Source organism: Carassius auratus, chromosome 21, assembly GCF_003368295.1.
Source record: "Carassius auratus strain Wakin chromosome 21, ASM336829v1, whole genome shotgun sequence".
Classification (NCBI taxonomy): domain Eukaryota; kingdom Metazoa; phylum Chordata; class Actinopteri; order Cypriniformes; family Cyprinidae; genus Carassius; species Carassius auratus.
Genome location: NC_039263.1, coordinates 11,085,750 through 11,098,053, shown reverse-complemented (window position 1 = coordinate 11,098,053; position 12,304 = coordinate 11,085,750). Strand labels below are relative to the sequence as shown.

Genomic DNA, 12,304 nt, shown 5'->3' with positions numbered 1-12,304 from the left:
TCTCCATCGGCATACAAAAGTCAGAAAAAATAGTAAAATTTTGAGAGCATCTTGACCAAATATTTTACAGATAATATATTGGTTCACTGCTGAAAAATTCATGGCAGGTCTAAACTTGTGGATAATCACTAAACCAGCTATGAGTCGGTTTTAAATTTAATGTTTTTGGAACACAGCAGTTGGTCAACCAGTTAAGACCTAGAAACGAATTATCATCTTAAAATGTATTTATTATTATTAACTCTGTCCCCTTAAATTATTGTCGTGTCAAATTATCAATCAGTCTGGACCAAACTAACTATATTACAATATATTACCTTTATCTTACGTGCTGCTGATTATTGATTAGGTGTGGCCAGTGATTCATAAAAAGGAAGTATGTGTGGGTCTATATAACTGCACCGGCGCGCGCCCTCCGCACGAGACTTTTGACACAGTCCCCAGCACGCGCGTTGAGTCCAGATCTCGGACGTTGCTGGAGGCATCAACTTCTGATCCTGTAATATCTCGGATTATACTAAAAGGAATATGAATACATTACGAATTACGGTCTTTCTCGTCCATTGTCTCGGTAAGTGTTTTAAACAATGGCTTCTTCATAAAATATGCTGTTGTAACTTGGGAGTATGTGGCACTTTGTTACACAGGGTTCTTTTAAGCGACATAAATATATATATATATATATATATATATATATATATATATATGTGTGTGTGTGTATGGATGTGTGTATGTATATGTGTATATATATGTATATATATATGTATATGTATATATATATATATATATATATATATATATATATATATATATTTATATATATGTGTGTGTGTGTGTGTGTGTATATATATATATATATATATATATATATATATATATATATATAATGAGTTGCTGTTCTAACCAGTTTTGACATTACTGATTTTATTCCCTGTTTATTCCGTGGTTTAATTTAACATTTTACACTGCACGCGACGCCTATCTATCTATAATCATCGTCTTTTTTTTTCTTTTACATATTGACTGTGTGCAAGATACACAGAATATGTGTTTTATATATCTATAACGTGTCTTGTTCTGTTCCAGTGTTACTCAAGGTGTGCAGTGGCGCTTCTGTGGACCGGTATGAGAGTGCCAAACCCAGAACCACAGTGGACAGCCTCTTTCACACACTAGAGAAAACAAACACAACAGGGCACCAGGTGGACAGAGGGACAAATGATTATGATGAAGATTATGATCTCTCTGTGGATTATGACTCAAACCAACCAAGAGGTAGACTTCATTTCTCTGAATGCAGTTTTTAAAAGTGGTCAGACAGTGCTGATACAGATGTCTTCTGAATAAACACATATTTTACACAAGTACTCCAAAAATATAATATTATATAATATATAATTCCACACTTGGTGGAATGACATGCATTAAACCATTAAAAATAATCAAATCAAGTGTTTCATACTTGCACAGGAAATGCTAGCGAACATGTGAATATATGAAGTGAGTGTATTAGACTATTGTACAAAATTAGATCATCGTGGAATGACATCATCGCTCTTTCTTGATCAACAGTGGCATTCTCCACCAAACCCAAACATCCGTCAGCGATTCCCACTACTGAGAAGAAGACGAAAAAAGGAAAAAGGAAGGGCAAAGGAAGAGGAAACAGAAGAAAGAAGAACCCCTGTCTGGAGGAATACAAAGATTTTTGCATCCATGGAGTGTGTCAGCATCTGAAGGAGTTGAACACTCATTCTTGTGTGTGAGTTTCATGCCATTTTTATTATGGACATCTTTTGTTTCAGGCTTAACCTTTGCCAAAGTGGCCTACAAGTGAGGAAAAAGCCTATTACAATATACAGTTTGAATAGCAGATCAGAACAGAACAAAATTAGAGCCGGTTAACCTGTTAGAGATGCAGTAATAGATTTTTTGCTTTTACCGAATAGGAGTTTAATCTAAATGAACTGATTTGGTCTCTTGATATGATTCCCCTCTTGTGCACTTGAACTAATTTTGATCTTTTGGCGGGTGCTTCTTACAGATGTCAAGTGGGATACTCAGGAGAGAGATGCCATTTATTTACGCTTGGGGTTAGTAAGAAGGAACAACGTTACAGCCGGACCACAGCACTAGCGGTCATAGCGGTGGTCCTGTCCCTCACGTGTCTCACAGTTATCGTTATTCTGCTGGCACTAAGGTAGGTCCCCATGCATCGCCATTACATTATTCTTAGTTATTAAACCATTGTTGTTGTCAATTCCTTAAATAGTCCGCATGTTTTTCTTACAGGTACCACAAAAAAGATGACGCTGATGAAGAAAGTGCAGAAGTGATAAGGGAAGAAAGGTAAATGGTTCTCAAAGATGGCCAGGTTTTATTTGTTAAATATTAAAATGAATGTAAAATCATATTTATTACTGTTTTACAGGAAGATGGAACCCAAAAGGACAGATGGCACTGAGGAAAAGCAGGGACACAATTGCTAGATTTCTAGATCCTCGCTTTCAGATGTCCTGCAGTCCTGGCGGCTGTCTACACTGACAGGAAGGATGTTTTGAACGCTGCTTCCGTACAGTGTCCTTTTCAATCTACTTTCCTTGTGGAGATCATACAGAGAGGACTGAACCGGATGAATGTAGGGCAACTTTAATCAAGTTGCTTTTTTGTTCGTTGCTTATTTATTTATTCTAAAAAGGGCGTTTCTGGTTCCTGGCATCAGTCTAAATCTATAGTACTGTCGGAAACACCACAAAGCACTTGTAATTATTTATTTATATTGTATTGGTTATTTATTTTGATCTGTAACAGTTGTCTACTGAATGCACTGTAAATTTTGTAAATGTGTTTTTTATTGTGTAGATATTTATTATTGATAGATAAAATAAAATGTTCTGAGAGGACGGAAGTTGCATTAAAGACTTTGCAATCACATATGGAAGACCCCTAAGTAAAGTTTTAATAATATTATCGCTAAACTGTGAAGTAAACAGATTTGCGGAGCTCTAAAAATGCAATCAGTTAAATCACGTACTGTGGTGAAATGTCAGACGCAGGGCTTTGTGGGTCTTACTGAGAAAGTGTAGCTTAAATTAAGTGAAATAAAATGGGATATGTTTATCAAAGTATTTTAAGTGCTATGTGTATAGTATAAAATAACATGATTTAATTTACTAATTTTTAATTTCAATGATAACCAAACATTTTCAACCAATGATATTACAGTTTTTTTTTTCACTTTAATAAACAATTGTGTAATAAACATTGTGACTTTGTAAGTGTCTGTGATCTTGTTTTCAGTGTTTATATTAGTAACTCTGGAAAGATGCAGGTCTGGTAGAATATTGTCACTTTTTTTCGATTTAAGTGCATCACGTCTAGATATGTTGATTATGTAAAGGCATTTTGTAAGGTTTAAAAACTACTGAGAGGTCACTGGGGTGAGTATGGATATAAAAACAATTGTTGTTACATATAAATTTGCATACATGTTGATAATTACAAGGGTTTTTTTGAGCAATGTCTCCCTGAGGTGAAACATTCCAGATGTGGTGCAAAATTTGCTGTTAAAATAGAAAGGGCAGCACAAATGATATGCTTTTGAAACATTTGTGGCATTGCGAGTGTAACAGTATTACATATTTACAAATACATTAGCATCACATTAAATACTTTAGTTTTCACACGTTTATTATCTTGTCACTTGTGTACTGTGCGATTCCTGTGCTGCACTATTTTCTATTTTGAAGTAGTCTATAAACATACCGTGCTGCCTATCTAGAAAGAATTGTAGAGAACCATCTGTTTATTGTAAACCGAAAATGCAGTCTAGTAGAAAGTACGCTCGCGAGGGTTTGTGGCCAGCTTGCGCATGCGCAGTGACTCATTCCACTCAGCATCATGGCGGCTCCCGTAGACCTCGAGCTGAAGAAGGTACAGATTTATTCAAAGAAACTAAACGGTTTTAATTGCTTCGTCATTATACATTTACCAAGTAAAGTGTTTTTTTTTTTTTTTAAAGCTATGCTAGATTCGAATTCTAGTAAAAATCAATGTGATATACCAACATGCAACCTTGGTGCATTAGAAACCTGTTCATTTTTATTTATTTAAGTCTAAATATCACAGACATTACACTTTTACTACTGTGAATCCTTCATAAATTAATATGTATACATATATAAAATGGTGTAGGAAGCTTGCGGAATATACCTCTCATTTTGTTATTATTATTTGACGTTAAATGTGTTGCTGGTTAGAACTACGGCATTTTTTAATCAAATTTATGGTTACCATTTTAAACTTATTGCAAAAATAGAGAGACTAGTTTAAAGTTTCTGTCATTGCAGCCCTTTAGTCCATAAACAGTGCCCTCCGTAAGTATTGGAAAATACGATTAAAAGACGAATATGGGACAAAACTACAGAATGTCACATTTTATTATTATGTATTATGACACATACATGTTTTAGCAAATAAAAAGGACAGCACTTTTAGAGTTCATCCCACTATTTGATGTGAGCATTGTATTGGAACAGTTGAACTGACAGTTGCAGATCCCTTGCATGCAGTCAGAGCAGTGAGTCTGCAACCCATAGACATCACCATACGCTTGGTCTTATGCTTTGTAATGCTTTCTCCAGCCTTAAATGCAGCTCAGTTCCAACTGTTGCTTGTTTTAGGGAGTTTCTGTCTTTAGTCTCCTCTTCAGCTGGTGAAATTAAAGTTCAATCGGATTTAAATCTGGAGATTGATTTGGACAATCTAAGACTTGACATTTCTTTGCCCCAATAAAGTCCTTAACTAAACTGGCAGGGTGTTTTGGGTCATTGTGCTGATCCAATATGAAGTGCTTTTCTAATGAGTTTGGTGGCCAATATGATTTTGTACCCTTCCAAATTCATTCTGCTGCTGCCATCATACATTAAGTCATCATTAAAATGAAGAGGTCCTGTTCTAGCCCATGCCATGAAACCACCCTTCACCAAGCTTCACAGATGAGGTTGTACACTTACGATCATTTGCAGTTCTCTTTTTTTCCACACTTTTGTTTTCCAATCACTTAGATAAAGTTTAATCTTTGTCTCATTGGTCCAAAACTCTAATGGCTCACATTTGTGAGGAATCTTGCCTTTCTATTTTTGGTGCTGATCAGAGGTTGCTGATGTCGCCGGTAGTTTCCAAACTTTTGATTTCTCCATGCCCTTTGTTTTTCCTATACTTCTAATTGATATCCTGTTTTCTTTTAGCATCCAAATTGCTTGCTTTTCTTTCAGAGTCGGCTTCCTAGTGTTCATCCTGGTTTGTGCGTGTCAGCGTCAAATGCAAGACTTAGAATAAAGAAGCAATGGACATAACTGATAAGACACATTCCCTACTTTTAATATCTGAAGAATAAATGCAACAGGACACAGCTGAACACTTAGAAAGAGCAGTGAGGCAACGGTTCCTGTACTTATGCTCACATCAGATAGGGAAACGAAACTCAAAAAGTGCTGATCTTCTTAGCTGGTAAAACATCTTTGTGTTGAATCACCCAATAATAAAACATGACAATCTGTAGTTTTGTCTCATATTCATCTTTTAATCATATTTACAGATTTCTTGACTCCACACAGCAAACAGAACAATTTTGTTCCAGTACTTATGGAGGGAACTGTAGTTGAGAATGTAGTAACCTTCCCATTCACATTCAATACAAACGTGTTTAAAGGCATGAGAAGAGTTGATGATATTGGAGTTTAAACCTCATTTAACTCAAACTGCAGTCCACATATCTGTATGCCACAGGCCTTTGCAGAGCTGCAGGCTAAAATGATTGACACCCAGCAAAAGGTGAAGCTGTCTGACCTGCAGATCGAACAGCTGAGCCGCATGAAGAAGCACGCCAACCTCACGCATGCAGAGATCACGTCACTCCCTAGCAGCACCCGCATGTATGAGGGAGCGGGACGCATGTATGTACATTTTTGTTGGTGTAAAATCTGCCCTTAATTAGAATTTTTTATTCCATTCATTGGTTTGAATGTTCATTCATTGATCAGCCATTCATTGTTTCTCACTTTTCTCCAGGTTCATTTTACAGTCAAAAGATGAGATCGCCAATCAGCTTTTGGAAAAGCAGAAGACGGCGGATGAGAAGATCAAAGAGCTTGAGGTAAGAGCCAGAGCATCAGTTCCGAGTATAGAGAGTACTTGGCAAATGTCATGACTTTCACTTCACCTTCACTTTCACTATACTGACTTACATGTCTACATCTGGGACAATTCTGTATACGTCGCTTACTCAGTTAGCTGGATTTGATTGTTGATTATTTGGCGTGATCTTGGATTGGTCATAGCAACCGGTCCTTAAACTGAAACCTGCTCAGTTGCAGGCTTATATCATGTAAACGGAATTAGATTGCATCTGTCCCAGCCACTGCTTCATTAGAAGAGTACCCTACTGATCCAGGGACAGTAATTTACAGTAATAGTAATTTACAAATTCATAAAAAATATTCTAATGTTCTGTATTCATCATCTATAACACTATAGACACAGGCAGGTTTACTCATTGAAACATTTATTAGTGATAAAGTAATGACTTTAGAATTGTATTGGAGTCTTACACACATGGTATACAGTTAATCTGAGCCGTGCAATAATTTGTGTGGTTAAAGCTGTTATGGGAGTGGCTTGATGGAGCACAGGAGATGCAGATAACTTGAGGGCTTGAGACTAAAGAAACTTTTATTAATGCTGTCACGTAACAAATCTGCTTCAAATATAAAATTAAATGAATTGTTAATTACAACACTGAAATAAAAATGTAATGCCTGTACAAATACTAGAAATCATGAATAGAAATAATTGGGAATAGTAATATAATCAAATAAAAACCGCGCACATTTAATTTATCTATTATTACATTTATGTAGTTTTGTTCACTTGGCTGATTACAGAAATTTGTCAAGTTTTTTTTTTTTTTTTTTTTGTCAGGTGTCTTTTTTAATTATATGATGTCATTACGTTGCTATCTTGCCACCAGCCAGTCGCTGCATTGTTGATTTTGGTCTCGATTATCGACACATCTGCCCTTTTCAGGTAACAAGAGAATTGCGCTCTAATCTTAGACAACTTAGGTGCACGTAAACATCGGTGCATATATGAATCACGATTCTGTCTTCTAACGATTGTAATGGAATCACAAGTTTCAAAACCAATGTTCTAAAGCAGCGGCTCTCAATCCTGTTTCTCTCTCTCTCTCTCTCCATCTCTCTCTCTCTCTCTCTCATTTACAAACATCAGTGTATCTAAAAGTATGAGACAACAACAAACGGAAAGATGGAAATCTTTCCATTAAGAGCAGTGCTTGGGCTCAAATTGATAAGCACTATAGATGACATCATTGTTTACAATACAACCAGATCACATTCTGAGATTGATAGAGGCGGGATGTTCAGACGCGCTGTAGAGGCGATTCAGCGAATCACAACACACTGAGCCAGCTGACAAATCTCAGCCCATTGTTTATATCTGAGAGATGGGCTTCGTATTTCAGAGAAGGGGCAGATCGGTGTGGAATAAAGGTAAATTATGTGAAAAAGAATGTGCTTTTTAAAAAACAAAACATGACCACATGTTAGACTGCTCATAAACACAGTCAAGCCTATAAAAAAACATTAATCCACCTCTTTCAACCCCAAACATTTCAACAGTTCTGGACATGCATTGATATAGTGACACAGTTATATATATATATATATATATATATATATATATATATATATATATATATATATACTCATGAAATTAAATTCCATCACGAGTGGTCATAGGAGATTCTTTTGAAGTGCATGTGGTGTAAGTGGTAATGCATTTAGGTTGACCACTTGTGTTCATATTAGGGATGCATTGATTCGATTCTCAGTATTGGTATCAGCTCCGATACTGCCATTTTCTGCCGGATCGGGTATCGGTCAGACGAGACCGATCCAAATCTGATAATGTGAGTACTATTCTGTGTTATTGTTAAGCCCCACAAAAGGCACAAAAACCAAAAGCACCATAAAGTTTTCGTCCGATGTTCCATAGTTCAATGTAGTACAATGTGAGGTACAGATTAGGGATGGGTCACGATTTTCAAATATTCGATTAGTTTATTTAATTAGATAATATTGAATAGGTTGTGCGAATAGTGTCCTAAAAAATTTCCCCATGTTTTCAGAACACATTGTCTCATGCGACCACTGTAGACTTGAGAAAAAAATACTTGAGAAGCTTATAACGGTTACAGTAACTTTGGAGGATGTCAAATAAGAGTTCTGTTTCCCCGACTGTGTTAGAGATGTGGCTGAATCCGTATTCAGAAAGGCGCGGAAAACAAATAACGCATTCTACGGAGCCACTAAAGGGACATAGTTAGTCACTGCCGAGTTACTTCTGAGTGCTGCTCCCTAGTTGTGATCATGAATCTCGAAAGTGAATTTAAAAGCGATTTAAATGCACACGCATATTAATAACGGCTCCCTGATTTCTGCAGTTTATATACAGTGTATTTACCCAATGATATAATTGTGACAGAAGACATTGAAGAATATTGTCCTCCCATCTCATATTTATTCCCTTTAGGGATTCAGTTTTTTTTAAATGGAAATGTGCTAGCCTTAAGAGCAATTGATTTTTGCTAATTTGCAGTTATGTTAATAAGTTAATAATCATTTGGTTATATTTGTTATATTAATTTTTCAGCATGTTATAATCACAATTATGACTTGAGTTAAGGTAGTCTATCTTCTGAATTAAAGAGGTCATATAATGTTGCTAAAAAGAACTTTATTTTGTATTTGGTGTAATGAAATGCGTTTATGTGGTTTAAGGTTCAAAAAACACATTATTTTCCACAAACTGTACAGTATTGTTTCTCCTCCATCTTCTATTCAATATTCAAACTAAGTGTCACGTTCGGTTATGACAGTCAAGACAATCAAACTCTCTCCAAGAGTACAGTAACTGACATCTCAAACTGTTAAAAGAAAATGCTCAATAAACTATCGCACAGATTTAATACAGCTTGTTGAATAACTTTTTCATGATTCTATTACAAAGATGATTAAACAATTAGAATTTGTTTTTTATTAATGACACTGGGACCATGTGTTTATGCAAATAGTGTATACATAGTATTTTGATGCAGAGAGAATTAGTTTTGCATGTGTGTAAGTTAGTATGTAAGTATTTACATGGCAGGCGTGTTTAACTTCTGTTTCTTTAGAAACTCAAAAGCTTGTGCGGTTACTTTTTCCCCTGAACTGTGTTTGCGTGCATCTCCCACAGTTTTGCAAGTACACTCAGAATTTCACACTCGGTCTTTGTGGGCAGAAGTCTCCAGTCTTGTTTTTGCTCTATGATGTGTTCAGGGGGAGGTGTGTGTTGTTAAAATGATAAGAGTACATTACAGCGTTCCCATCACTATGGTAAAACCACATGAGCTACAGAGTCCTCATGATATACTTATCTTCTCAGAAACATTCACATGCGGCATGTTATATTATTAGTGCTGTCATCCTTTCACATGGACTTTTGCTTTATTTGGTATGAAGTCTTAATTTGTGAACAATGTACAACCATCCACCAATTTGAGAAAGCTGCCCTGGAAGTTTGTTGGTGGTTTTAAATAAATTGTGAAAGGGATGATGTATTCATTCTTGATTTGACTTACCAAGAACTCATTGTGGGAAATTTTGATATAAGATGTTATTGTCATCATTCATACGTGGGCTTCTATAGAATTGACTGATGCAATTGATTCAGTGGCTCATCATGTTTTTTTCTTTTGTGGGGCAATGTATCGTAAATGTTGTCACAGGTTTCCTGGTTTCAACACCAGCCTCAGCTAAATTTGGCAATAGCCAAAAAAAAATTGTATGGGTCAAAATTATCAATTTTTCTTTTAAATATTTATTCAGCTTTCAGATGATGTATAAATCTCAGTTTCAATTAATTGTCACTTAAAGGTTTTGTGGTCCAGGGTTACAAATATAATTATTGTGTACTTGACTGATTAAAAGTTTTAAAGAAATTCATAATTTTATTCCGCAAAGATGGATTAAATTAATCAAAAGTGACAATAAAGGCATTTATAATCATGCAAAAGATTAACATAAATAAATAAATGCTGTTACTTTGAACTTTTGAGTAAAAAATAAAGTGTGTGTTTATATATATATATATATATATATATATATATATATATATATATATATATACTGTTCTTTTAACTGTTTTGTTGTTGCCATCTGTACTGCGTTCTAGCTCCGTCACTATATTCTTTTCATCGACTATTTTTAACTTAAAAATCAATTTTATACACCATCGTTTCCGTTTATATAATGTGTGAATATATCCTCTATTGTATTCTACAACAAAAACAATCAGAGCGCCTGGCTATCACTAGTTTTATTTTGATCTCCCGGGTCCGCTTAGCATATAGCCCGTTAGCATCAGCAAGCGTGGTTGCTGCTAACTGCGCTTATATTGCTAATACTCTATTCACACACATTACCACTGCTGTACTCACTGTTACTTGCTTATAAATATATATATATATATATATATATATATATATATATATATATATATATTTCACAGTTTCTACAAAAATACTACAAAAATACAGTAAGAAATGAATGAAGGATCATGTGACACTAAAGACTGGAGAAATAGAAATAGAAATTTCTGGCTGATAGAAATGCAGCAGGAATAAATGATCTAAAAATATATTGAAATAGATTTTTTTTTATTGTAATAATATTCCATAATATTATCAGTTAACTGTAATTGTATGAAATGCATGCAGCCTTAGTGAGAGACTCATTTAAAAAAAACATAGAAAAACAATCTTACAACCCCAAACTTTACAGTTTATTTACAACACATAATTTACTGAAAATTATTACAACATTTCTTTCTTTTAATGACCGCTTGCTCAATATTAAGACAAACCGTTTTGCAAAATGGAAATGTCTATGAATTTTAAATGATAATGTAAAATATCTATAAAATAATAAGGAATATAATAGTAAAACACAATTAACAAGCTGAAAAACAGCACAAGCACTTAGTACTTCACAGTTCACTTTGTTCTGTGGTCATTGTTCAAATGTATATTACTACAGGTATATTAAGTATCCAGTCCGTAATGAAATTGGTGCTTGTAAAATAACCAACCAAATACAAAATTGAGCATATTTGTTGTTGAATGGGTGTTCATTTCAGATCTTCTGTGTAACACTGGCGTACTGCTATGCAGCACATCATCCTGAGCTTTGAGTTTGTGACCACATCAGTCACAAAGTGAACAAAAGCGTTCAGACAAGGTTCACATGCTTCTCACTGATGTCATTGTTAGACACAGAGTGAAAAGGCAGCTGTGCAGGCGTTTACCTGAAATTCATGTGCGTGTGTGTGACCACCTGTTGCCTCATGGGTGGTCCTGCTTTCTGATCAGAGGCCTTCTGTGTCAAACAGCTAGATCAGTGCAGTTATTTTTAACTTACATGACATGAGTGGGATGCAGCAGGCTGTAACTTCCCCATATTTCCATTTTCTTACTCAAGATATGACCCCAGTTGCCATTGAGCCTGCCACAGCAAGAAATGTGCTTCTATTGAAAGATATTTTAAGACCATGCAAGTTTGGAAAATTTCATGAGAAGGATGGGAGGAAGTATTTATTTCCTTATGATGGAAATTTAAACCCATGTTCTAAAAACACTGTTAATTTTATAGAATGCATAACGTTGGTTTTGACATGTTTTAAGAATGATCCAATTGCTTATCAGACTAAATAAACTTGTTATCAGTCCATGAATGTCTGGTTTACTGTAAAATTCACTGTCAGTATCATCCCACCTCATGCCAACAGTATATTGATGGGTGTTTTTAATTGATTTTGGAGTTTTAAGTTTTATAATACAAATTGTTTTAAATTACAATTAAATTTAAAATGAAGATTTAATAACTATTTACAAATATATAGAAGAAATTTTGTAAAGTATTACATTCAGCAAGGATGCATTTTAGTTATTCAAAAGTGAAAGTAAAGACTTCTGTTACAATATTGTTTCTATTCATCAAGAATTATTTAAAAAAATGTCATGATTTTCACAAAAAAAATTCAGCCGTAATTATTAAATATTAAGCAGTCAATGAGACTGGAGTTATGGCTGTAAAAAAATCAGATTACTGTATACTTGATCAAAACCTTAATAGTTATTAGTCTATTAGCTACATCCGAATTACTACATTTGATATTGATACTG

At 34.8% G+C, this 12,304-nt stretch overlaps 2 protein-coding genes across 2 annotated transcripts in view; both read left to right on the top strand.

Annotated features, from left to right (window-relative positions):
* Nucleotides 1-411: 411 nt before the first annotated feature.
* Nucleotides 412-3,247, top strand: LOC113038470 (proheparin-binding EGF-like growth factor). Its single transcript, XM_026195901.1, has 6 exons — nucleotides 412-571; nucleotides 1,087-1,275; nucleotides 1,573-1,762; nucleotides 2,045-2,200; nucleotides 2,293-2,349; nucleotides 2,432-3,247. The coding sequence occupies exons 1-6, from the start codon at nucleotides 529-531 to the stop codon at nucleotides 2,487-2,489; spliced, it is 693 nt and encodes a 230-aa protein (XP_026051686.1). The 5' UTR covers nucleotides 412-528; the 3' UTR covers nucleotides 2,490-3,247.
* Nucleotides 3,248-3,813: 566 nt separating this feature from the next.
* pfdn1 (prefoldin subunit 1) overlaps nucleotides 3,814-12,304 on the top strand; it is a 28,161-nt gene continuing 19,670 nt past the window's right edge. The window contains exons 1-3 of the mRNA XM_026195900.1: nucleotides 3,814-3,933; nucleotides 5,791-5,957; nucleotides 6,073-6,157. Of these exons, the coding sequence (XP_026051685.1) occupies nucleotides 3,901-3,933; nucleotides 5,791-5,957; nucleotides 6,073-6,157 (285 nt within the window). The 5' untranslated portion in view covers nucleotides 3,814-3,900. The remainder of the gene's footprint in view (nucleotides 3,934-5,790; nucleotides 5,958-6,072; nucleotides 6,158-12,304) is intronic.

Bases quoted from the DNA above. Each gene is read 5' to 3' on its own strand.
- LOC113038470 (XM_026195901.1), top strand. From the start codon at position 529: ATGAATACATTACGAATTACGGTCTTTCTCGTCCATTGTCTCG. The intron at 2,201-2,292 runs GTAGGTCCCCAT...TTTTTCTTACAG, and splicing joins GTTATTCTGCTGGCACTAAG to GTACCACAAAAAAGATGACG. The intron at 2,350-2,431 runs GTAAATGGTTCT...ACTGTTTTACAG, and splicing joins GAAGTGATAAGGGAAGAAAG to GAAGATGGAACCCAAAAGGA.